Source organism: Chlorocebus sabaeus, chromosome 21, assembly GCF_047675955.1.
Source record: "Chlorocebus sabaeus isolate Y175 chromosome 21, mChlSab1.0.hap1, whole genome shotgun sequence".
NCBI lineage: Eukaryota > Metazoa > Chordata > Mammalia > Primates > Cercopithecidae > Chlorocebus > Chlorocebus sabaeus.
The window spans coordinates 6,380,869-6,407,674 of record NC_132924.1 but is presented as its reverse complement, the minus strand read 5'-3'; the positions used below and the strand labels follow the sequence as shown (position 1 = coordinate 6,407,674).

The following is a 26,806-nucleotide window of genomic DNA, read 5'->3' as shown; positions in this document are numbered from 1 at the left end:
AAGGGCTGTACACTGTGGCCACGCTCCTAAGAGTGCCAAAGCAGGCAGAAGTAATCCCTGGTGGACCAAGACCAGGCTGCCGGTTACCCCTGGGGGGACCACAGGGGCTGGAGGGACTGGAGAGGGGCACTTGGAACTTGTGGGGTGATGGAAATATTCCAGGTCTTAATCGGGTTTCTTTTGCACAGGTATATATGCATTTGACAAACCCTCAGAGAAGTACACTTTGGATTTGTGTGTTTCATTGTACATGAATTTTATATCAAAAGAAAAACTGTAAACAAAAACCTTATAAGGGAGGAATTGTTCTGATTTGAGTGGGGACGGGAGAGCTGGAGGCCTCGGTGGGCTACTACTGCCTTCCCCATCCCATACCCTTCCTATGCTGCTGTGAGTCTAGTTGAAAACCCGCTGCTTAATTACTGCAGTGATTTGGGGTGGGGATTTTGACCAAATTGAGACTTCTTAAAAATAACATTCTTCAAATATCAAGAAGATGTAAAAGCAACTTTGAGCATATACAGGTTCTTGAGGGGAAGCTCCATGTGTAGGAATATCGTAATTAGCAGCATCCATAAGTTCCATAGCGATTCTGTGATATCACCTTAAAGTTTCAAGATATACGATTAAAGCCCAGTAACCAATTTTTAAAATATAAGACCGTGAGGAAAGCTGGTATTATTATATTACCTGCTGGGTGCTAAATATAAGGATATCTTTGTTTTTTAATGAAGTCATCTTTAGAGTCCTCAGCACCTTTCCCACATGCTTGCAGCCCCTGGTAAGGGAAATGATTAAAAGTCACTGTCTCAGACACTACCCTTGTGCCATTCCTAAGAGGCTCCTCATTTTACGTTGCAGGCATGGCTGGCGCTATTCACTTTCTCTCCGATGTCCTGGGACCAGAGACATCACGGTTTCCAGCATTTGAACTTGACTCTTCGAAGAGGGATTAAAAGGTGCAAAAAGACAACTAAAATACCCGTTTGGAACAAAAGCCACCAGATTGCTTAGTGCCTGACACAGAAACAACTGGGAATCCTGAAACAGAAGCAGACACTGTCACAGGCCCCTCTGTTACAGCATGAGTGATCGAAGCCGTCCATCAACATTAACGGCACCCTCATCAGTATAAAATATGACCTCTTCACATACAGATTCTCTGTAATGTTTGCATGTTTCTTGGTGTTTGTTGTATCCAGGTGTAAGTTGTTTTAAATGGAAGGCCCTTCTATTCCTGGGGGCTCAGAGCTGACCACACATAAATGTATGGCACTTTTCTGTATAAAATGTATAAAGTGGGGTTTCTTCCATATTGACAAACGAGGGAACAGGTGATGTCTATCTGGTATATCAGAAAGATTATCTAGGGTCTATCCTAGTGATAATACATTGTCAGCCTTTTCTGTGGCACCTTCCAGATGAGTATGAGGGAACCACCACTCCAAGGACGGACAGGAGCAGCAGTTCCGCAGGGGCGTGCTGGGGTGGTTTGGGAGAGCACAGCTGAACGCTTCCTGTTTGGATTTTGCACTCACCTTCGTGTTTTAAAGAAGCCTCAGGGTGCATTGCGGCTCTGTCAGGGCCCCATTCCCAGCAGAGGCTTCAGGTGCTTTGTGTAGGGTCCAGGGCAGCCGGAGCTTTGAGGGTTAGACTTCTGGACCCAAAGGGAGCTTTCCCAAGAAGCCTTTGGTGGCCACACTGTAGGCAGCAGTGACTAAGCACTGACAGTTCCAGAACATTTACCCAGGTTATGTTACTAAAACAGTCTCCACCTCAGTTTATCAATGTTGTAAGTTACTGTTCTAAGAAGAGTAAATACAGTTCCAGATGGGTTATTACAGATGAACAGAAAGTCACTCAGCTGGACTCATGTCCCTGCAATTAAACTTATTTCAACCTTTTGGAAAGTTATCAAAGTCTAAATTTGGAATGAATGCATTTCATATTTTTTGTCTACTTTTGGGTGATAAGTACTAGCCCTCATTTATAGATATGAGAAACATAATGTTCTAACCAACATCATCATGGTATTTGTGTGACTTTTATTTAAAAAAATGTGAGCAGTAATTTGGGTTAGCCTACCTTCATTCATTCTGTCACATAGATTTCAGTTTTTAGAAGGGTTTCTGTCATCCTGGAACAGGTGGTCTGGGACTAAGGACTTCTCGTCTTGTGAGCTAAGGCTTGTGTCATGAAAGACAAGCGGACTCTCTTAACAGCCCAGTCCTCGTCTGCAGGGGGCAGCCTGAGCATTTCCCAGCCCCAGTGTCCACACCTCTCAGAAAGGAGGAAAAAGAATGTCAGTTTAGGAGAAAAGCCTCCTTTTTACTTGTGTGATTATGTGTGGAGCTGGCACCCTAAATGTGTGACATTCAGCTTCTAAACGATGCCTGGAGAGTCCCTTTGCTGCAGACACTCTTGCTCCTGAGTCATGAGTATTTTCTTTCATGTTAGATTGACGACTTCTGTGAATAGAACTCATCCTGATCCTATGTTACCTGACCTCCTGGACCCGCTGATGGGCTTTGCAGGCAGTCCAGCAGCCCACACTGCAGGCAGGATGCTGTCATCAACGAGCTGAGGGCAGCTGCTTTGCAGAAGGCCTCACACGATGTCCAATCACATCCAAATAACATTGTTCCCATCCTCCCCACCCACCTCATCCAAACATAACACATCACAGCACTCAGTAGAGGTCCTGCCTCCCCGTTTCCCAAGGAAAGCAAGTAGACAACACAGCCAGCACGGTGCTCTCCAGGGCAGCCCCTCTCAGAGGAGGAGGCAGCTGGTGCAGCCAGGCGTCTGCAGAGCAGCCACAAAGGTGGCCGAGGATCCAGGTGTCTCCCCAGGTGAGTCCATCCACACACATGTTTGAAAAATACTATTAGTCTTTCTAACACACTGAGGGAAAGATTTTTTAAAATCTATGGAATAAAGGAGGAGATTTTATTTACAGATTTTTTAAAAAGCCACCTGGGTTGACACCTTCCTACTTACCCACTAGATGTCAACAGAGGTGCTGTTCTGTGACTCTGCATTAACCCCTGCCTCATGTCTGTCACATGTGCTGCTGTGTGACAGTAATTCCAGCTCAGTCCCTGCAGGCAAAGGAGAAACGGGACTTACTTCACAGGACAGAGGATTGACAGAAGTCAGTTGAAGGGAAGTTTTTGAATCAGACTTCAGTACATCTCATTCACTTCTTGGATTTGTGTTCACAATTGTGTTCTCTAAAATGTGTCTAAATTTTAAAAATATGTACATGCATAATGTCATTTTAAAATATGAAGGAAGGAATTTGATGTCCACAAAAAGTGTTTGAGGTTCTTTGGTTTTGTTAGTAAAAGCCAGTTCTGTGGTGTTGACCTATGGAATCATCATTCATTTTCATTTCTCCGTGTTTGAGAGTGACATTGGTTAGGAGCAATGGCAACTGTTCCGAAGGTTGGATTCTTCACTTAAAAATGTGACACTTGTGGCTGGGCCTGATTGCTCATGTCTGTAATCTCAGCACTTTGGGAGGCCGAGGTGGGCAGATCACGAGGTCAAGGGATCGAGACCATCCTGGCCAACATGGTGAAACCCGTCTCTACTAAAAATATAAAAATTAGCTGGGCGTGGTGGCAGCCACTGTAGTCTCAGCTACTGGAGAGGCTGAGGCAGGAGAATCACATGAACCCAGGAGGTGGAGGTTGGAGGTTGCACTGAGCTGAGATCACACCACTGCACTCCAACCTGGAGACAGAATGAGACTCCATCTCAAAAAAACCAAAACAAAACAAAAGGCAGTTGCTTGCGTTACAATGTTCTAGTTGCAGGTCTCTCTTTCTTTCTTTCTTTTTTTTTTTTTTTTCCGAGACTGAGTTTCGCTCTTGTTGCCCAGGCTGGAGTGCAATGGTGTGATCTCGGCTCACTGCAACCTCCACCTCCCAGGTTCAAGCGATTCTCCTGCCTCAGCTTCCCGAGTAGCTGGGATTACAGGCACAAGCCACTATGCCTGGCTAATTTTGTATTTTTAGTAGAGATGGGGTTTCACTATATCGGCCAGGCTGGCCTCAAACTCCTGACCTCAGGAGATCCACCCGCCTCAGCCTCCCAAAGTGCTGGTCACAGGCGTCAGCAACTGTGCCCGGCCCTAGTTGCAGGTGTCTATACGTGCATTCTTTTTGATTCCAACAAGACCTTTGGAACCCTGGGTAAGAAGAGCTGCATCTATTGAGCTCCCTCCTTGTGATGGGCCCTTTGTTTTCACAGCAGCTCTGGGAAGGGGGACTGTTGTAAATACCACTTTCTCACAGTCGAGACAGTGCCGGACTTGCCCAGCGTCTCACAGCCCATGCGTGGGACAGTCGGGTCAGACCCAGGTGCAGCTCATGGTGCGCCACTCCCTCTTCCCTGGGTGCTTGATGCAGGAGGAAAGCCACGGAAACCCCGGAGGGCTCTGTGACGTGCCCATGAGCACATGGCTAGTGAACAGAAAAGCAGGGCGGACCATGTAGGGCTGCTTCCTCTGGCCCTGTCATGTCTCCTCCCCCGCGGCCTTCTAGGTGGGGAGGGACCCTACAGCTATGTGTCGGAATTGAAACTGCTTTTTAACTTAGTATTACTAGGCAGTTTTCACATCTGTTGCTTCCTTTGCTAAATTTACAAAAACAAGAGTCCAAGTTTAAAGTCCAGGTTCCCTAAGCCATCTTTACAAACCATCTCCACTCCCACCCGGGCTCTGTGCTGCGGCTTCTATGGCCCTACCTTTGGTGAGCCTCATAGTTTGGTGAGAGGCTGGATGTGTGATGTGGATGGGACCGTTGGTGGTCCTCAGGAGGCACAGGCCCGCTACATTGCATGCAGAATTCTGTGTGCACATGATTACTGACCTGGAGAGACAGTTCCCAGTTTTCATTAGTGCTTCAAAGCGGTGTGTGACCTGAAAAAGTTGAAGTGTCAGATGGGGAGGTAAAGAATGTGTGTGGGCCAGCCGGGCTTCAAAGCATGGAGCCGGGGGTGCTGTGGGAGGTGGACATGGCAGCAGGATTGGATCAGGAGGTGCCGTCGCATTTAGGAAGACCCCTCTTGTGGTGGAAGAGGCTGCCAGCAGGTCCTGACTTTTCCACATTAGTGTCAAGTCCATCGTGACCAAGGCCCTGGTGCCTGTCAGCCTCTTCTCTGCTTCCCGGTACACGGCTGTGGGCATGGGAAGTGGTGGTCCACGCAGCACAGCATGCAGCCCTGAGTGAGCTGGCCAGTGGGCTTCTGGAAGGCTATTCCATCCATTGTCTCCTGTCAGAGGCGGGGCTCCTTTATGATCCTGTTTTACCCAGACTGCAGCTCCCTGCAGGCCAAGGCGCAGGGACTGTCAGATGCCTGGGGCTATCCTGAGATCAGTCAGCTTCACAAATCTCACTGTCCCCAGCTCCCTCTCGCCTGGAGGTGGGAGGCGCGATTTTCTTCCACTCAGCAAATGCTTACGGAGCAGCAGCGCTGTTCCAGGCATTGTGCTGAGTGCTGCGAGTGGAACGATGAAAAACCGCCCTGGCTCCTGTCCTCAGTCAGCGTCACATCAGGCCTGAGGAACCTCTGCGGCACGGTAGAAGCCTCGAGCTGAACTCAGACTCAGGGTGCCTCCCTCAGAAGAACCCCGGAGTGTTCCTCTGCAGTGAGGTGAGGACAGCTAGCTTCTGGGTGAAGGATGTTGTACGCCTCTTCCAGATAACAGCAGGAGGCGGACCAAAGGAAAGTGGGGGTCAGCTCGGCCTTGCAGTGTGACACCTGGTGGGCATGAAGGTGAAGGTGGTAGTCCCTGTTGTGAAGGAGTATATGGTCTACAAAGAAAGTAATAAATATATATTTACATTTTACAGCCAAGCCAGGGTGGTGTGTGTTAAGAGCAGAGACTCTGGAGCCTGGGAGCTTGTGTTCACCTCTGAGCTCACCTGCTCCCTGTGGGAACTTGGGCAAGTGATTTCTTGAGCCTCCGTTTCTTTGTAAAATCGGGACAATGGCAATATCTATCTTACTTGGTTGGTGGGAGGATTTAAATAAAATGATAAATGGGAAAAGCCTCTAGCCCACGCAAGTGCTCTGATGGGGCAGGTAAAGGTGCTGGCGATTGGCTTTCACGTGAGGAAGTAGGCTCGCCTGCCTGCGTCATGGAGGGAAACACAGATCTGTCCTGCTTCAAAGTCTCATGCCTCATCACAACCCCGTGTCAGTGCTCTCTGCCTGGCAGCCCCGGGCTTTCAGACAGTTGTGCATGCGTGTGCGCGTGCATGTGTTTGCGTGTGCGTGTGTGCATGCATAGGTGCACTGGTAACTGCCCCAGCGTCCTTCAAGAGGAAAAGATGCTGCAGGAGCAAAGATGTCCGAAGCCACAGTTTCAGGCTTATTCAAAATCCAGGAATTCAGAGAGATCAGGGTCTCAGCTGCTCTGGTGTTTTCTTGGGCGCCCCAGGGAGCTTTCCCTGGTTCTGTGGCCCTCTCCACCCTCCTCATTACTGTACAAGAGAAACTTGTATCTTTCATAGGATCATCCAGCAGATGCGCTGCTGCTCACATGTTGATAAGGATCTTACCCCACTCTTAGGGTATTGCCCGGAGGAGAAAAAAATGTGTCCCGAGCGGCATAATCTCACATTCACCTGTAAGTGTATAAGCATTCCTAAACTTCCAAGAACTGACAAGGCCAGGCTTTCAGACCATTCCTAATGAAGGTGGCAAGGAAGTTACCAAACACTGTGCTTGGCTGCTGGAAACTAGGTGTGATCCCCAGGACAAGAGAGGGTGACCTACACACACCCTCTTGACAAGCCAGAGGCGGCCTGGCTCCCGAGGAGCCCTCACGGAGGCCGCCTGGTAGCTGTAAGGAGGACCACGATCATCTGCAGTGCCTGCTCCCTCATGGCAGCTGAGGAACTTATCTTGAGTCCTTGTGTGCCAGAAAGACGTCTTTCACCTGCTCTGACACTGAAGTCATCGTTTGACTGCTTATAGGATTCTTGACGGGTTATCACTTTCCTACTGATATCTCAAGGCGTTGCTCTGCTGTCCTAAACCTCCCATTGCTGCCTGTGGGGATTTCATAGCCATTGGGATTCTTGTTTCTTTGTATTTGATCTTGCTTTGCAGGTTGTAGGATTTTCTTCATCTGATAATAGGCCTAGTCCTGGTTCTTCATGGGCCCTTCCAATCTGTAAATTCATGTCTTTCAATTCTAGGAAATTTTCTTGAGTTATTTCTTTAATGCTCCCACCCTCTGTCCTTGTCTCTTTTACTTGAACATCTGTTATTTGGATGTTAAACCTCTTAATATAATTCCTGATTTTCTTTCTTCTGTTTTACACCCCTTTGTCTTTTTACTTTACTTTCTGAGAGATTTCAACTTTATCTTCCAGTCCTTCTATCGAATGTTTCATTTATTTTTTCTTTTCTGGAATTTATTTTTCATTTCAGTGTATCTTTTATATATTATCCTGTTTGTATTTTTTTTTTTTTTTTTTTTTTTTTGGAGATGGGCTTTCTACCTTGTTGCCCAGGCTGGAATGCAGTGGAATGGCGTGGTCTCAGCTCACTGTAGCCTCTGCCTCCCAGGTTCAAGTGATTCTTATGCCTCAGCCGCCCAAGTAGCTGGGATTACAGGTGCCCCCAACCTCACCCAGCTAATTTTTTGTATTTTTAGTAGAGACAGGGTTTCACCATGTTGGCCAGGCTGATCTTGAACTCAGGTGATCCGCCCACCTCGGCCTCCCAAAGTGCTGGGATTACAGGTGTGAACCACCACACCTGGCCCTTATTCGTATTTCTTGGTTTTGGTGTCTTACCTCTCTGAGGATGTTAATTTATCCAACTAGTTAATGTCTCCAACTGAGTAAGTGTTTACTCAGCACCAGACACTATGGAGGCACTTGGAATCCATCAGTGAAGAAAACAGGCGAAGGCCCTCACCTGAATGGGTCTGCAGTCTAGCAGTGGGAGACAGACAGTACACAGAAGTGTGCACATTTTCTTATATGTTATAAGGTAATAAACGATACGGAAGAAAGATAAAGTAAGCAGGATCAGAGAGACTGATGGTGGGAGGTACACAGAAGGCTCTTTCAAACAGAACGGTAACTGTGACCCTGAAGTCAACACTCAGAGAAAGTGAAGAGGCCGGCAGGTGAGTAAGTGTGGACAGGGAACCTCACACAGAGCAGGCCAGGCAGAGGCCCCAGGGAAGTACTTCTCACTCGCTGCAGAATCGCAGGCCTTGGAGAAGGCACAGAGGCCTTGAAGGCCATTCTTAGGAGTTGGGCTCTGACCATGGGTGAAACAGAAAGCTCTGGAGGGCTGTGAGCAAAGGAAGGCATTATCTGGCCCATGTTGTAAAGGGATCACTGTAGGAACACGGGCAGGAGCGGGGACCCAGGCAGGGGGTCCAGGAGGGAAACGGCCGTGGCTCCGCAGGTGCGGGTGGTGAGCGGAGTTGGAATCTAGAAGGATCTTGAGCTGGAGCCAGCAGGACTTCCTGGCAGTCAGGGGCAGAGTAAGAGAGTTGTCAGCTGTGGCTTGGGCACAGTGGCCAGACATCTGGCAGGGCGCCAGAGGCTGAGGCACTGGAGGCTGGGCTGGGAGGGATGGGCTGAATTGGAACCCGGTTGTAGGCACATTGAGTTAGAGGTGGTTTATTAGAGGCGGGCGAGTCTGGAGTTTGGAGGGAAGTCTGTGATGAAGGCGTCACTTTGGAGTTGTTTGCTTATCGATATTATTTAAAGGCAGGAGACCTGATGAGGTTACCAGGGAAGTGAGGGGGACGAGAGAGGGAAGGGAACCAGGATGCAGCCCTGGGCCACCGCTGCAGAGAAGAGGAGAAGGAGCAGTCACTGAGGTGGGGAGGCAAGAGTCTGTTTCCCTGGAAGCCGTGCGTAGGAGAAGGGAGGGGTCACCTGTGTCCAAGGCTTCTGATGCATGAGACGAAGGCCAAGCACTGGCCATCGGAGTCAGTGTGGAGGTCCGTGGTGAATTCCTCAGCAGCACAGGCAGCATTTGACAGGAGTTTCGTTGCAAAAGGTAGGACAAAGAGAGTCACAGCTGGTGAGCGAAATAGGGTCAAGAAAAACTTTTAAGTTCAGAAAAATAACAGGATGTTCGTAATTTGATGGGAACGATATAATGGGCAGTTGGAAAGAAGAGGTGATGTAACACAGAACACAGTGGGAGTACTGGAGTGACTCTCCAAGAAGACAAGGGCCTGGTGGCCGGTGCCCCAGGACTAGGGATCCGACAGGAGCGCCCACACCACTGTGGGTGAACAGACACCGGTGGGCACAGGGGCGGGGTGGGAGCGGTGGGCGCTGCCTCCGAGCTTCAGTTCTCAGTGAAGTAGGCGCCAGTGCAGCAGCATCTGCTGCCTGAGGATGGAGGAGGCGGAGGTGCTGGTATTGAAGGCAGAAGAGAAAGTGTGAAAGCACCCAGGAGGAGAATGAATGAGCTGTTCTCCAGCTGCAGCCTGCCAGAGAGCACCGAGTGGATCTGCCAAACACAGACTGCTGGGCAGGAATCTGATTCAGTAGGTCTGAGTGGGGCTCGAGAACGTGTATTTCTAACAAGTTCCAGGATGACACTAATGCCGCTGGCTGGGGACCCCACACTTTGGGATGACACTGGTCTGGAGGCGGGTTGCATGGTAGCCTCAGGGGCTCCTGTTGGTCACTGCTGGGGAGAGCGGGTGGCACGTTTGTGCGTTCCTTGCCAGGCATTCAGCTTGCCATTTAGTGTATCCCAACTGCTTTTTCCTGCATGGGGGCTCATCAGCTGTCCTCGAGCGTACACATAGTGACATGCTGCAGAACAGTCGTGAGTGGGGACAAACGCTGAGTGGAAATGCTGGCCGGGGTGGCTCATGTCTGTGAGGCATGATCTGGCTGGACCTTTTAGAGGGGCCCTGGCATCAGTTTTTGGGGTTGGCAGCTCCTGCTGAGCAGGCTGCCAGCCACCTGCCCTTCACAGTGGCACTCTGACCTTCACTCTAGGCAAGAGACCGTCCGTTTTACTTTTTCAAGCAAAGGGCATCTGGGGGCTGACTGACGTCTAGCCTGCCTTTAAGCCAGCCTCCTCACTGCCAGCCAGAGGCCTGAGATCTGGGGCCACGCTTCCAGTGACTGATAGCGGCTGGGCTCAGGGCTCACCTGCTCCTCCGTCCTCCCACAACCTCTCTGCTCAGCTGTTGGTCACCACTTGCTTCCTCTGCTTTTCGGCTTTCCCCAGTTGGGCGGGTGTCTCCTGCCCTCTCACCCTGAGCTGTCTGTGGGGTACACCGGCAGGCCTGCCTGGTCTCATGGACCCTGGGAGGGAGCCCAAGCATGTGCCCAGCGCAGGCTGTCCCTGGGCCCACACACAGACCCGCTGCCCCCGCAGCCTGCTGGGTTTGGGGACCAGAGACAGGCCAGATGTATTTAAGCCCATGAGGCTTTGCATCTCAGTACTTTTCCTGGGACTCTTACTGGGCAGTACTGAATACATGCCGCTAGCACAGTCATCACATGGATGTCCTGTGCCAAAACCATGTTCAGGGACCAGAGAGGGGCACGGAACACACCCAGATGACTCTGCATTTCTGAAATTTTCTCACATGGAATTAATTTGCTAATACCTTCCTTTTGTGATTCTATCCTATATGGAAAGCCTCTATTCAATCTTGTCAGATGGCAAAGTTCACAGACCACTTTCTGTTTCTAAGACCGCCGGCCTGTAGGCTGCTTGCCCGCTCTGCAGATGGCTGTGTCTCCGCAGCCTTCCTGGAAGAACAGCCCTCAAGGGCTGCCCGCATCAGAAGGAGGTGGCCGGGGAGGAGGGAAGGGGGAGGAAGTGGGAATTGCCATGGCCTGTGATACAACTACAAACCCAAAAAGCCTTGCCCCTCTCCCTGACTTACCTCCCCCAACTTGAAAAGTGTGAGGCCTCACAGACATCGTCTGCTGATGCCTGAAACTCCTGTATTCCACATCCAGAGACAAGCGCACAGTTCAAGTGCCTGGGCAGGTGAGGGTGTGGTTCACCCGCAAGAGTGGTCTCTGGCGTTAGACTCTCTGCGTTCCAATCTGGGCTTTGCCACCTTCAATACTGCCTCACAGGGTTATTGGGAGGATTAAATAATTTGAGTAACGCACCTAGCACGGTAGAAATGTTCAATACATGCCACTTTTGAATTAAGGATTAAGTAATGGACATCAGACAGTTTTCTAGGGGAAAAAGTTAATCATGGAACTAGTTGCTTCTGCAGCTGTGCCCCATCAGGGAGCAGTAACGCACCCCCCCCCTCACCCCCCCGGTCATTGTTTCTTTCTGCCAGACCTGCCCCACTTCCTTGGTTCTTCCGGGGATAGCAGCCCCTCCCTTCAGGGAACTGCACTTCCCATTCAGATGAAGCAGCTTCAGCACACACACGCCTCACACATGGCCGGCTCTTCTGGGGAGATGTGGAACTTAATCTAAAATTACCACATTTTGAGTCATCAGTAATGTTCCCAGTGGCCTACTCAGGGGATATGGCCACAGGGATTCTTCATTCTCTTTATTCTAAGCTCTGATACATTTAATGGCTTTAATCGCTTGAGTGCATTTCATTTCTAATGTATAATAATAATATTGACCATTATTGAGCTGTGCAAAGCCCTTGATAAGCATCATTGCATTCAATTATCCTGTTTGGCCCTGTTATAAGCCTGTACGTAGGCTTCTCAGACACAGTTTATGACATGTGAGGCAGCTGAGGGTGGGTAGAATTGCCCAGGGTCGCACAGCCAGTGAGTTGTGGGGCAGAGGTGCCATCAGACCTTAATTTATGAGAGTAGCATCCAGACCTTTCAAAGTCAAGCATAAAAACTGGAACTAATCTACATTCTCAGAAGGGTGGAGGAAGACGGGCTATGCGATTGGACTGGAGAGTGACATCACAGCATCGAGAGCTCCGTGGACACAGACAGCAAAGTAACGCCAGAAGACACGCTGAAGTCAAAGCATTAAATTGTGTACACAAGCTATATATTCATGTCTTACAGCCTGTTCAAACAAGCGGCTCGTCAGTGCCTCAACCTGACAAGGATCTGAAGGAATAAGAGAATGCAACTGGTACTGCTTTGTACCCAATCAGTTAATGAGTCTAGGCAGTGATCGTTGGTGGCGCTCTGGAGACAAGCAGACATGCGTACCTTCTAATGGAAATACACACCACTTCTGAAGTAGACCTAAAAAAAAAACACCCCTAAATCTGATCAGGCTTCTCTATCTACCAATTTATAAGAAATACAGTGGCAGAAGGCAGAGGGCAGAGGAACTCACTGGAAAATACCATGAGGATGGATGTAAGAGGCTAGACCCAGACAGTGAAGCCGCAAGACAAACGACCTGGTTTCTTTAAAACATAAAAAGCAAATGGATGTAAAAAGGGACAAAGACAGAGAATTTAGGTTCAAAAAGATAGAAATTTCATGCTGTGAACCTTATTTAGATCAGATACAAGCAATTTTTTAAAAACATAAATGTAAATTCTGGTTGGATCTGTAAAGACATGAAGAAATTATTGTCACTTTTTTTTTTTTTTTGAGATGGAGTTTTGCTCTTATCACCCAGGCTGGAGTGCAGTGACACAATCTCGGCTCACTGCAACCTCCGCTTCCCAGGTTCAAGTGATTCTCCTGCCTCAGCCCCCTGAGTAGCTGGGATTATAGGCGCACATCACCACACCCAGCTAATTTTTGTATTTTTCACAGAGACAGGGTTTCACCATGTTGGCCAGGCTGGTCTCAAACTCCTGACCTCAGGTGATCGCCCACCTCGACCTCCCAAAGTGCTGGGATTACATGTGTGAGTCATTGTGCCTGGCCTATTGTCATTTTTAATTCAGATTGATATGTGCCTGCTGAAATATTTATAGATGAAATGTTCGGGATTTGCTTCAACATAATGCAGGGAAGGGCCAGAAGGAGTGTAGATCCACAAACAAGACTGGCCCTTTATCTATTGCCGTGTGAGAAATCACCCCACAGCCGTAACTTCTTTATTTTATAATTTATCTACTGTAGTCTAGAGCTTTGATGATGGTTTGGAGGCTTGTCCCATGTCATCAGCTTCAGTTAGAGATCATCAGACAAGAGTCATGTTGGATTATGGGCCCACCTTATTCCAGTATGACTAGTTAATCTGCAATGACCTATTTCCAAATAAGGTCACATTCTAAGAGTCCAGGAAGGACATGAATTTTGAGGAGACACTGCCCAACCCAGTACATTCTTCATGTGTGTCTGTTCACATGGCTGCCTGAGTCCCTGTGACATGGCAAGGATCCAAGAGAGTCCAAGGCAGAAATTGCAACTTGCTTTATCAGAAGTCACACACCGTCACCTCCACTGCATTGTATTCAGTGTAGAATTGACTGCACAAGGGCACAAATATCAGGAGGCAGAGAGGATTGAGGGCCACTCTGGAAACTGGATACAGGACTCACATCCCTCCACCTGAAAAATACACTCTGCCCTCCCCAGGCCCCGTGTGTCCATCCCATTGTGGCGTCAGCTCTGCTCAGCTGCTGGGGCACAATGCCTGCCAGCTTTGTAGAAGCTCTTTTTTGTTCATCTAAACAGTTGTCTGAGGCATGACCCCAGAATTTTCTCTTAACAAAACTCTTAACAAGAGACTTTACAAGCTATACCCTTGATTTTCTCTTTATACCATATTTTTCTGACAGGACCCTGGGTTTTATTTTTGCCTGGAAGCCATTTCTTAAATTTGGCATTATTTGCCATCTGGAAGGTCTGAGAATTTTGAAGCCAGCCTGACTCCTTTATGTTTAATCGCCCTCTCTTTGGCTTCTTTCTCTGACATTTCTCCTTTCTCTTTACATAAAAAGAGGAGGAGCCAGACAATATCTTTGACCTTCTGCCTGGAAATTTCCTGATAAGTCACTGGGTTTATTAGGTACATTTTCTATTTTCTCTCTTGGAAGATGTATCTTGCATAACAGAACAGAAGTGGGGGAAAACCATTTTGTCATATCTGCTTTAGCACATGTGCTCTTTCTTTTGCTCGCTTTCTCACTTTCTCTCTACACACACACACACACACACACACACACCTGCTGCATCATTTGAAAATAAGCTGTAGACACTGGGACCCCTTACTCCTACACATTTCATATGCCTCTTCTCAAAATAATAACCTGCCACATAGTCATAATACCCATATTGCACCTGAGAAAACTAACAATGAGTTTGATAATATTACGTGGCATCCAAGCCATACTCAGTGTTCCCCCAATTGACTTTGAGGTCTGTATTGTTTTTCAATCAGGATCCAGTCTAAATACATATTTTATATTCCTTTCATCTCTGTCAACCTAGAACAATCCCCTCAACCTGTGTTTTTGTTTTGTTTCTAATGGCGCTTTCTTGGGACTCCAGGACTGTTGTATAGGGCTTCTCCCTTATGGGTTTGTCTGCTTCTTTCCCTCTGGTGTCATTTAACTTGTTCTGTGATCTCCTACTTCATATAAATGGGAAGTTAGGTTTACCCTTCAGAGCTGTGCTGTCCAATATGGTAGCTACTAGCCACACATGGGTATTTATTAATGAATTTAATTTGATGAGGATTAACTTAAATTTAAAAATTAAGTTCGTCGGTCTCACTAGCTTCATTTTGAGTGCCCAATGTTCACATGTAGCTAGTGGCTATGTATTGGGCACTGCCCTTGTAGAACATTTCCATCCTCATAGAAAGTTCTATTGGATAGCACTGCTGTGGAGGTATCCAGGTGAAACATTTTTGATATGAGTACTACTTCAGTGATATTGGCACTTCATATTACATCGCATGAGAAGTGCTGGCTGGGAAGTCCTGTGTGCCCTGAGGGACTACCGTAAACTGTGCACATGTAACTTAGAGATACCACACTCTTCCCTGCTGTAGACATTCTTCTCTGGTCCTGTCAGCCTGGATGCTACATCCTGTGATGGAAAAAAAATTTCTAGGGAAAATAAAAATAATTTTAGAACTGCAAGGGAACTTTGGTATTATTTTATAAACAGCAGAGGAAACCATGTCCATAGACATTCAAGACTTGGCCAAGGTCACTGATAGCTAATTGGCAGCCAAGGATGATCTTCAACAAACACCTTCTTATCCCTGGTCAGACTCATACATCAGAGTTGAAGGAACTTGTGGCAACTGACATCAGTTGGTACTACTAACAATCATAAAATTATGAGTATTTAACAATGCTAGGCACTGTATCTAGCCATTACAAACATTACTTCACAAGATTCTCACACAGCCATCTCATAAGGAGGTTAGTAACAGAACGTCTGATGAACAGGAATTTATTCTTTCAGATAATAAACCTAGAATTGGCTCACTGCTTCAGAAGTTCAACAATAAAAACTGATGTCTCTGTGATTATGTTGGCCTTTCCCTCTTGGTCACAGGATAGTGAGTGCAGCTCCAGATATCACATCAGTGATCAAAGCAGGGTGAACAGGTTTGTGGCAATGCCAGCAACTCTAGTCCCATTTAGGAGAAAAGTGAAATCTTTCCCAGGGCCCCCAGTGTAGAGTTCTGTGTGCAATTCATCAGCTAAAACTGTGTCACATGATGCCCATGCTGCAAGGGAGACTGGACAAATGAAAATGATAGATGGCTTTTCCAGGTACTATAGAAGAATCAGGCAAGGCATCAGATTAGGAACAGCAGTTATGTAAACCAAGCAACAGTGGAATTGTTTTATCCTGATTTGGATTGGGGAACTGCTCACTGTGGCAGAATACCTCCCTGTGTTTACCCAGCTAGTGAGGGGCAAAGCTGGTTTGACTCCCAAGTTCATGGTAAGATTTGCTCACTGAAGAACTGTAAGGAAGACTCTGGTGTTGTTTGGGTTTGGGGCTGGTTCAAATACTTAAAGAATAGGTGAGGTCTGTATGTCCTCAAAGGACAGGGAAGAGACTGACTCCAGAGTGATGCTGCCACCTAAATAATGAACTGAAGGCAATTCAAGAGGAGGGCTGTCTGAATGGTGTGTTGGGAATGAATACCTAAGAGAACTACTATTTTCTCCATTCAATATATGTTTAATGCCATGTTTCTTATACATATGCATTTAATGCAGTATGTATGCTATAAATATATGTGTACATATACATATGTATCTCTAGTGCAATATTTCATATACATTTTGTAAATACAGATTTGATGCTGTGTTTCATATTTTCTCCCTAACCCTCTCTTCTCTGTGAAAGCTTAATCCCGCCAGCCCTGGTTTTGCCAACCATGGACCCTTTCAAGAAGGTGGTTCGTGTAAGTGGTGAAGAACTCATGTAGTAAAAGAACAGAAAATGGGGCTGCTTTTTCTCCCTTCAAATTGGCAATTATATATGAACTAAATCATTATAATTACAATGCATGGTAATTACGGCAAATCATTGTCATTCATTCAAAAACCATTATTCATTATCATTCACTCAAAATCATTATAATCATTACATATATACATATAATTCCCAATAACACACAGTGTTGGCAAAGGCTCCAGGATTCATAATAGTTCTTCTGGAGGTAATATGTGTCAAAAGCCCTAAAATATGTACATATACTTGGACCCAGCAACTTAAATCCAATATTTTATTCTGAGGAAATAAATGTAGATGCACATAAAACATAGTGACGAGTACGCTCAGCAAAGTATTATTTATAATAGAGAAAAATTAGCAACAAAGCAAGCAAGAAAACAAATTGGAGAAATGTATCGATATCACAAAATTCAAAATGAAACAAAACACATGTGGTAAAATTATAAAAGCAAAGAAATTATAAACACAAAATGTGTTTTTGTGTTTTCTGCAATGAGAAAGATTCATAGGGACCTCATTTCTATTTCTGAAGTGGGATGGGCGTACAGTGTGTTCATGTTAGTGTATTTGGTCTGCATCATTCACAATTATGCCAACAAACTGTGGGGCACCACAATAAAGGTTGATTTTTCGGTCGAGCCCCGGTCCTGGAAGTTGGCAGGAGATCTCAGCTTGACGCAGCCAGCCAGGGACCCACCCAGGCTCCGTCATCTTGCACACCCTGGAATCTTCCGGGGTATCCTCCGTACCCAGGCTCCAGAAAGGGAAGGGAGAGCCCTTGGGGCCTGGCAGCACCGCAAGGCCAGGCCTGGAGGGACTCAGGTCTCCCGCATCCTGTTCCAGTGCCCAGCGCGGCCCCAGCTCGCTGCCAGGGCGCTGGGAATGGTGGGCCCAGAGGAGGCGGCGGGTGAGCCCCTGGCGAGGAGCAGCATTGCCTCCGCAGTCATGCGCAGGACACCCCCATCCTTTTCAATGGTGTATTTTATTTAAAAGTAAAAAACAAAATGGAAAGAGGGGGTTAAATAAACTGGAGCAGTTTAATCGGACTGGTATACAATGTAATCCTTAGCAGGGAAGAGGGGACCGTTGAAATACCATGTTGGAGAAAAACAGACTCCCGTATGGGGTCCCGGGCTGTTCACCAGGGTGGCAGGCCGTGTGCATTTCCTCTTTCTGCACCTGTCTCTGCTATAAGCACGAATTATTTTCATAGTTAGATAAAAAATAAAGGCATGGGTTTGGTATCGTGTCCGGAATTGGTGGGTTCTTGGTCTCACTGACTTCAACAATGAAGTCACGGACCCTCACAGTGAGTGTTACAGTTCTTAAAGATGGGGTGTCCACAGTTTGTTCCTTCAGATGTTCAGATGTGTCTGGAACTTCTTCCCTCTGGTGGATTCGTGGTCTCACTGTCAGGAGTGAAGCTGCAGACCTTCGTGGTCAGTGTTACAGCTCTTAAAGGCAGCGCCTCTGGAGTTGTTCCTTCTTCCCCGTGGTCTGGCGGGCTTCAGGAGTGAAGCTGCAGACCTTACCGGAAGTGAGTGTTACAGCCCATAAAGGCAGCCTGAACCCCTAGAGTGAGCAACAGCAACACTTACTACAAAGAGTTAAAAAACAAACCTTCCACACAGCGGAAAGGGACCAGAGCCGATTGCCACTGCTGGTCCCAGTAGCCTGCTTTTATTCCCTTATCTGGCCCGACCCACATCCTGCTGATTGGTCCATTTTACAGAGAGCTGATTGGTCTGATTTGACAGAGTGCTGATTGGTACCTTTACAATCCTTGAGCTAGACACAGAGTCACAGAGTGCTAGTTAGCTAGACAGAGAGTTAGCTAGCTACAGAGTACCAGTTGGTGCGTTTACAAACCTTGAGCTAGACACAGTACTGATTGGTGTATTTACAAACCTTGAGCTAGACACAAAGTGCTGACTGGTGCCTTTACAGTCCTTGAGCTAGACACAGAGTCACAGAGTGCTAGTCCTCCAAGTCTCCACTAGGTTAGCTAGATACAGAGTACCAATTGGTGTATTCACAAACCCTGAGCTAGACACAGAGTACTGATTGGTGTATATAGGATCCTCCCGCTAGATATAAAAGTCCTCCAAGTCCCCATCCAGTTCAGAAGCCCAGCTGGTTTCACCCAGTGGATCCTGCACCAGGGCTGCAGGCGGAGCTGCCGGCCAGTCCCGAGCCTGTGCTCTTCAGCCCTTGGGCTGTCCATGGGACCGGGAGCCACGGAGCAGGGGGCAGCACCCGTTGGGGAGGCTCAGGCCTCGCGGGAGCCCACCGCAGGGGGAGGAGCTCAGACGCCGCGGGCTGCAGGTCCCGAGCCCTGCCCCACTGGAGGACCCAGCACAACTGCCGCAGCTGCTGGCCCAGGTGCTAAGCCCCTCACTGCCCTGGGCCGGCGGTGCGCGCAGCCCCGATTCCCACCGGCGCCTCTCCCTCCACACCTCTCGGCAAGCAGAGGGAGGGGGCCCCAGCCTCAGCCAGCCCAGAGAGGGGCTCCCACGGTGCCGGGGCAGGCTGAAGGGCCCCTCAAGCGCCGCCAGAGTGGACACTGAGGCCGAGGAGGCGCTGAGAGTGAGGGCTGCTAGCACTTTCTCACCTATCAGTATTAAATAAAGACCTTGAAGTGCTTGGCAGATGTCCGCTCCCGCAGCCGCCTTGGGTCCCCTGCTGCTGTCGGTGCCCCTGACTCAGGCGGTCCCTATCCCGAGGCACAAGGGACGGCCGGGGAGGGCCCGCGCTCCTCCCGGGTGGACGGGGACGCTGGCCTTCCCGGCCCGGGAGGTCTCCCATCCCAGCCTCCCGCCACGCCACTGCGGCCCCCGCCTCGTCCGAACCCCTCCTCCCTAGGGACGCGCAGGTCAGGGACACCCGTCCACTTGCGTCTGCTATCGCCTCAGGGCCTGCCGGTGCCCCATCCTCGCTCAGCTGCAGCACCCGGCCCAGGCCTGCACTACGCCGGGCTGGGGGGCCGGTCTCGGAGGAGAGCGTGGCGAGCGGGCGCAGGACAGAGGAGGGGGAGACGACGCCCCAGGCCTTCCCTCCCCAGGCGCAGGGGCACCCTAAAGACAGCTGAAGATTGGATGAAAAGCCGCCCCACCTGGTGACTGGCTGGGGTCACCTGAAAGGAGCCAGCTGAGCTCCCACCAGGTTCCTGCAGAGGGGTTCTGGCCACGGAACCTATCCCGGCAGAGGAGAGCAGCGAGCAGCCTGGCCTCCTGAGGAGACGGGGAGCCCTCTACCCCAATGGACTGTGCCCTCTATCGCCCCTGCCTCGGTAGGTTCTGCCACCCTCCTGCGGCCCCTGCAGCCCCCTCAACACGCCTACTTCTGGGTATGAGGGATGTCAGGGGTGCCAGAGGTCCCAGAGACCTTTGAGTACAAACCTGCCATCCTTGAGGGGAGAAACTTGGCGTAACACCCCGGTGGTCAGCAGACTTTCGGAAATGCAGTTCGATGAGAAGCCAGGATTTCTGCCCTCTGTCCGCATCTTACATTTCTGTGCACCCACACTGACGAGAATGGTAATAAAGAAAAAGAGGAGGAAGGACTGCATTATCACCTACTTCCATTTGCTGAGAGCATCTCACTGCTTCCAGGGACCCCTGAGCTTCCCCTTGGAGAAGGTGGTGTGACTTGTGGTTGGGGGCACATTTGGGGCCGGAGACCTCAGGCTGGTTCTAGTGTTATCTCCCTGACCTGGAGGTGCTCTTGAGGTCCCACCAGTCCTCCGCCTCTTCCTTTGGGTGTCCCCAGCAGCACCTGGATGCCATTTCAGGGAGGACCACCCAGCACTGGATCTTGTTGTGTAACCACCCAGAACCCAGGAGCTGAGTATTTCCCTATGCACTCTGGTTCTGCACTGTCCAGTAAATCACTCACCAGTACTACCAGCTCTTTAGCCCTTGAAATGTGGCCGCTCCAAGTGGAAGTGTGCATTGAGTATGTGTTATACAAACTGGATTTTGAAGACAATATGGAGACAAAGTAACATTTCTCATTCATATATTTTTATATAATTACATGTTGAAATGATAATACTTTGATATATTAGACTGAATATCACTAAAATAAAAATTTTTTGATTTAGTAATGTTTGTAATGAAAATTAAAACAATGCACTGGTTCACATTATACCTCTAGTGGACAGCGCTGGTAAAGAGTATACATCTAAAAGCTTTTCTCCATGTAACCTTTAAAGTAAGATGCAAAATTCCTTTCTTCTACAAAAACATGAAAGATTGTCGTAAGGGCTGCACCCAGGCAATTTTCACAGGTACATGCTTGTTATCAATCTTCTGTTCCATGTGCACTGAATTCTAGGTCTGTGGCAAATGATATCAGCACCGTTTGTGATTTCTGGAGTCCAGGGAGAAAGAAAAAGACAGCGCTCTCCAGCATTCCTGTCACTGTTGAAAACAGACCAAGTCACGTTGCTCCTCCTTCATTATACTCTTGAGACCCTTACAAGAACATACGTCTTTTTTTGTAAAAGTGAAGACCGGATCTTCAGGGCTGGCATCAGAGGGAGATCTCCTAGTGAGGAGATTCAACAGGACCCAAATTTAATTCCCTTCACCTTCTTCTTGGGGGTGGGAGGTGTCTTGATAATCATCCTTACACCCACCACACCATTTGCAGGAGGGCACTGGGCCCCTTCCACACAGGCACAGGAGTGGAATGGGATCCTTTCTGGACACTTCAGCACAGCCCATCTGAGACAGGAGCATTACAATAAAAAAGTTACCGGGTGGGGGCAAAAGAAACGCCTGAAGTACAGGCATACCTGGGAAATGTTGCAGGTTCAGTTCCAAACCACCACAATTAAGTGAATATTGCAATAAAGTGAGTCATATAAATTTTTGGTCGCCCACTACATATAGAAGTTGTTTACATTATACTGTAGTCTATGAAGTGCACAACAGCATTATGTCTGAAAACCACAATGTACATAGCTTCATTAAAAAATGCGTTATTGTGGCTGGGCATGGTGGCTCACGACTGTAATCCCAGCACTTTGGGAGGCTGAGGCGGGCGGATCACAAGGTCAGGAGTTTGAGATCAGCTTGGCCAATATGGTGAAACTCCGTCTCTACTAAAAATACAAAAATAGCAGAGCGTGGTGGCAGGCACCTGTAGTCCCAGCTATTCAGGAGACTGAGGAGGGAGAACCGCTTGAACCCAGGAGGCAGAGGTTGCAGTGAGCCGAGACCGTGCCACTGCACTCCAGCCTGGGGGACAGATCGAGACTCCGTCTAAAAACAAACAAACAAACAAAAAAACTTTATTGCTAAAAATGCTAATGGTTATCTGGGCTTTCAGGTCATAATCTTTTTGCTGGTAGAGGGTGTTGTCCCAGTGTTGACTGCTGCTAACTGATCAGGGTGGTAGTTGCTAAAGGTTGGACTGGCTGTGGCAATTTCTTAAAATAAGACAACAATGAAGTCTGCTGCATTGATTTACTTTCTTTCAGGAAAGATTTCTCTGTAGCATGTGATGCTGTTTGACAGAATTTTACCAATAGTAGGACTTCTTTCAAAATTGGAGTTAAACCTCTCAAACTCTGCCATTACTTTACCAACTAAGTTTATGATATATTCTAAATTCTGTGTTGTAATTTCAACAATATTCACAGCATCTTTAGTAGGAGTAGATTCCATCTCAAGAAACCGCTTTCTTCACTCATCCATAGGAAGCAATTCCTCATCCATTAAAGTTTTACCATGAGATTGTAGCAATTCAGTCACAACTTCAAGCTCCACTTCAAATTATATTTCTCTTGCTATTTCCACCACATCCACAGTTATTTCCTCCACTGATGTCTTGAACCCCTCCATGAAGGGGTTCAAGTCATCCATAAAGGTTGGAATCAACTTCTTCCAAGCTCCTGTTAATGTTGGTGTTTTGACTGCCTCCCATGAATCACAAATGTTCTTAATGGCATCTAGAATGGTAAATCCTTTCCGGAAGGTTTTTAATTTACTTTGACCAGATCCATGAGAGGAATCACTACCTATGACAGCTATAGCCTTACAAAATGTATGTCATAAACAGTAAGACTTCAAAGTCAAAATGACTCCTTGATTCATGGGCTGCAGAATGAATGTGTGTTAGCAGGAATGAAAACAATAATCTTCTTCTATGTCTCCATCAGAGCTCTTGGGTGATTCAGTCTTTTGTCAATAAGTAATAATATTTTGAAAGGAATCTTTTTTGCTGAGAAGCAGTGTGCTTAAAATACTCAGTCAACCATGCTGTAAAAAGATGTGTTGTCATCCAAGCTTTGTTGTTCCATTTAAAGGACAAAGGCAGAGTAGATTTAGCATAATTCTGAAGGGCCCTAGGATTTTTAGAATGATAAATGAGCACTGGCTTCAACTTAGCTCACCAACTATATTAGCCCCTAACTAGAGGGTTAGTCTGTCCTTTGAAGCTTTAAAGCCAACCACTGACTTTTGCTCTCAAGCTATAAAGTCCTAGATAGCATCTTCTTCCAGTAGAAGGCTATTTTGTCTACATGCAAACTTTGTTGTCGAGTGTAGCCACCCTCCTCAGTGGTCTTAGCTAGATCTTCTGGATTACTTGCTGCAGCTTCTACATCAGCACTTTCTGCTGCACCCTGTGCTTCCAAGCTACGGAGATGACTTCTTTTCTTAAATCACATAAACCAACCTCTGCTAGCTTCAAACATTTTTTCTGCAGTTTCCTCACCTCTTTCAGCCTCCATAGAATTGAAGACTATATCAGCATTGTGTGTCCACTGGAATAGAACTTCTAATTTCCTTCAGGAACTTTTCCTTTGCATTCACAAGTTGGCTACTTGGTGCAAGAGGCCTAGCTTTCAGCCTGTTTCAGCTCTTGACATGCCTTCCTCGCTAAACTTAGCTTTTGAGTTAAAATGAGTGATATATAACTCTTCCTTTAACTTGAACACTTATAGGTCATGTAGGGTTACTAACTGGCCTAATTTCATTATTGTTTGTTGTGTGTCAGGGAATAGAGTGGGAAACAGATGAGAGAATGGAGGGTAAGGCAGTCAGAACATACATTTATTGATCAAGTACACCATCTTGTATAGGCATGGTTATTGGCACCCTATAGTACAACAGTAACATCTAAGATCACTGATCACAGATCACTGTAACAGTTTTTTATTTTATTTATTTTATTTATTTTTGAGATGTAGTCTCGCTCTGTCGCCCAGGCTGGAGTGCAGTGGCGCGATCTCGGCTCACTACAAGCTCTGCCTCCTGGGTTCACGCCAGTCTGCCTCAGCCTCCCGAGTAGCTGGGACTACAGGCGCCCACCAGCATGCCCAGCTAACTTTTTTTGTATTTTTAGTAGAGACGGGGTTTCACTATGTTAGCCAGGATGGTCTCGATCTCCTGACCTCGTGATCCACCTGCCTCGGCCTCCCAAAGTGCTGGAATTATAGGTGTGAGCCACCGTGCCTGGCCAACAGTTATTTATTAATGAAAAAGTTTGAAATATTGTGTGAATTACCAAATGTGACATAGAGATAAAAAGTGAGCACATGCTGTTGGAAAAAAAATGGCACTGACAGACTTCCTTGATACAGGGTTGTCACAAACCTTCAATCTGTAAAAAACTCAATACCGAAAAAGAGCAATAAAGTGAAGTACAAGAAAATAAAGTGTGCCTGTAATATGAATGTGCAAAATATAGTGGTTTTTGAGATCTTTTTTGGTTATTTTATTATTCATTTTAACTTTTTATTATAATACATTTTGAACATAAAAAGTAGAGAAAATAGTATACCAAACCCTCATTTATTCATCACCCACATCCAGTCCTTACTTTTAAAATTTTGTTAATAGACACATAACAATTATATGCATGTATGGGGTATATGTCATATTTTGAGACAAGCATGCAAGGTGTAATGATCAAACCAGGGTATTTAGGATATCTCTCACCTCAGTCATTTATCTTTCTCTTATGCTAGGAACATTTAAAATTTTCTCTTCTAAATGGATAAATTTCTAGACACATACACCCTCCCAAGACTAAACCAGAAAGAGGTCGAATCCCTGAATAGACCTATAACAAGTTTAAAATTGAGGCAGCAATTAATAGCCCATCAACCAAAAAAAGTCCAGGACCAGACAGATTCACAGCCGAATTCTACCAGAGGTACAAAAAAGAGCTGGTAACATTCCTTCTGAAACTATTCCAATCAATAGAGAAAGAGGGATATCTCCCTAACTCATTTTATGAAGCCAGCATTATCCTGATACCAAAGGCTGACAGAGACACAACAAAAAAAGAAAATTTCAGGCCAATATCCCTGACGAACATCAATGTGAAAATCCTCAATAAAATCGGACTGGCAAACTGAATCCAGCAGCACATCAAAAAGCTTATCCACCATGATCAAGTCGGCTTCCTCCCTGGGATGCAAGGTTGGTTCAACATACACAAATCAATAAACGTAATCCATCACATAAAGAGAACCAATGACAAAAACCACATGATTATCTCAATAGATACAGAAAAGGTCTTCGACAAAATTCAATAGCTCTTCAGGCTAAAAACTCTCAATAAACTAGGTACTGATGGAACACATCTCAAAATGATAAGAGCTATTTATGACAAACCCAGAGCCAATATCATACTGCATGGGTAAAAGCTGGAAGCATTCCCCTTGAAAACCGGCACAAGACAGGGATGCCCTCTCTCACCACTCCTATCCAACATAGTATTGGAACTTCTGGCCAGGGCAATCAGACAAGAGAAACAAATAAAGGGTATTCAATTAGGAAAAGAGGAAGTCAAATTGTCTCTGTTTGCAGATGACATAACTGTATATTTAGAAAACTCCATTGTCTCAGCCCTAAATCTCCTTAAGCTGATAAGCAACTTCAGCAAAGTCTCAGGACACAAAATCGACATGCGAAAATCATAAGCATTCCTACACACCAATAACAGGCAAACAGAGAGCCATATCATGAGTGAACTCCCATTCACAATTGCTACAAAGAGAATAAAATACCTAGGAATACAACTTACAAGGGAAGTGAAGGACCTCTTCAAGGAGAACTACAAACCATCAATCGCTCAAGGAAATAAGAGAGGACACAAACAAACGGAAAAACATTCCACGCTCATGGATGGAAAGAATAAATATTGTGAAAATGGCCATACTCCCCAAAGTAATTTATAGATTCAATGCAGAAAGCTGAAACTGGGTCCTTTCCTTACACCTTATACAAAAGTTAACTCAAGATGGATTAAACACATAAACGTAAGACCTAAGACCATAAAAACCCTAGAAGAAAGCCTAGGTAATACCATTCAGGACATACATATGGGCAAAGACTTCATGACTCAAACTCCAAAAGCAATGGCAATAAAAGTCAAAATTGACAAATGATATCTAATTAAACTAAAGAGCTTCTGCACAGCAAAAGAAACTATCATCAAAGTGAACAGGCAACCTACAGAATGGGAGAAAATTTTTACAATCTATCCATCTGACAAAGGGCTAATATCCAGAATCTACAAAGAACTTAAACAAGAAAAAAACAGCCCCATCGAAAAGTGGGCAAAGGATATGAACAGACACTTCTCAAAAGAAGACATTTATGCAGCCAACAAACATATGAAAAAAAGCTCATCATCACTGGTCATTAGAGAAATGCAAATCAAAACCACATTGAGAAACCATCTCATGCCAGTTAGAATGGTGATCATTAAAAAGTCAGGAAACAACAGATGCTGGAGAGGATGTGGAGAAACAGGAATGCTTTTACATTGTTGGTGGAAGTGTAAATTAGTTCAACCATTGTGGAAGACAGCGGTGATTCCTCAAGGATCTAGAACTAGAAATACCATTTGACCCAGCAATCCCATTACTGGGTATATACCCAAAGGATTATAAATCATTCTACTATAAAGACTCACGCACACCTATGTTTATTGCAGCACTGTTCACAATGGCAAAGTCTTGGAATCAACCCAAATGTCCATCAATGATAGACTGGATAAAGAAAAAGTGGCAAATATACACCATGGAATACTATGCAACCATAAAAAAGGATGACTTCATGTCCTTTGCAGGTACTTGGATGAAGCTGGAAACCATCATTCTCAGCAAACTAACACAAGAACAGAAAACCAAACACTGCATGTTCTCACTCATAAGTGAGAGTTGAACAATGAGAACACATGGACACATGGAGGGGAACATCACACACCGGGGCCTGTCATGGGGTGGGGGGCTAGGGGAGGGATGGCATTAGGGGAAATACCTAATGTAGATGATGGGTTGATGGGTGCAGCAAACCACCATGGCACTTGTACACCTATGTAACAAACCTGCATGTTCTGCACATGTACCCCGAACTTAAAGTATAATAAAAAATAATAAATTTTCTCTTCTAGCTATTATAAAATATATTATT

General features: G+C 46.5%; 2 protein-coding genes across 5 annotated transcripts in view; one reads left to right on the top strand and one right to left on the bottom strand.

The window, feature by feature from the left end:
- LANCL2 (LanC like glutathione S-transferase 2) overlaps nucleotides 1-3,368 on the top strand; it is a 67,743-nt gene extending 64,375 nt beyond the window's left edge. For all 3 annotated transcript variants that reach the window (XM_007981278.3, XM_007981279.3, XM_037988307.2), the window contains exon 9: nucleotides 862-3,368. In XM_007981278.3, the coding sequence (XP_007979469.1) occupies nucleotides 862-956 (95 nt within the window). In that variant the 3' untranslated portion in view covers nucleotides 957-3,368. The remainder of the gene's footprint in view (nucleotides 1-861) is intronic.
- A 13,252-nt stretch (nucleotides 3,369-16,620) lies between these two features.
- Nucleotides 16,621-26,806, bottom strand: part of VOPP1 (VOPP1 WW domain binding protein) — a 127,910-nt gene continuing 117,724 nt past the window's right edge. The window contains exons 6-7 of one of the 2 annotated variants that reach the window (XR_012090286.1): nucleotides 19,769-19,894; nucleotides 16,673-17,942 (exon numbers count right to left, since the gene is read on the bottom strand). Coding sequence is in view for 1 of the 2 variants with exons in the window: in XM_073008833.1 (XP_072864934.1) it covers nucleotides 19,874-19,894 (21 nt within the window). In the remaining variant the exon portion in view is untranslated. Of the gene's footprint in view, nucleotides 19,895-26,806 lie in introns of both variants that reach the window. The other variant, XM_073008833.1, reaches the window with a different exon arrangement.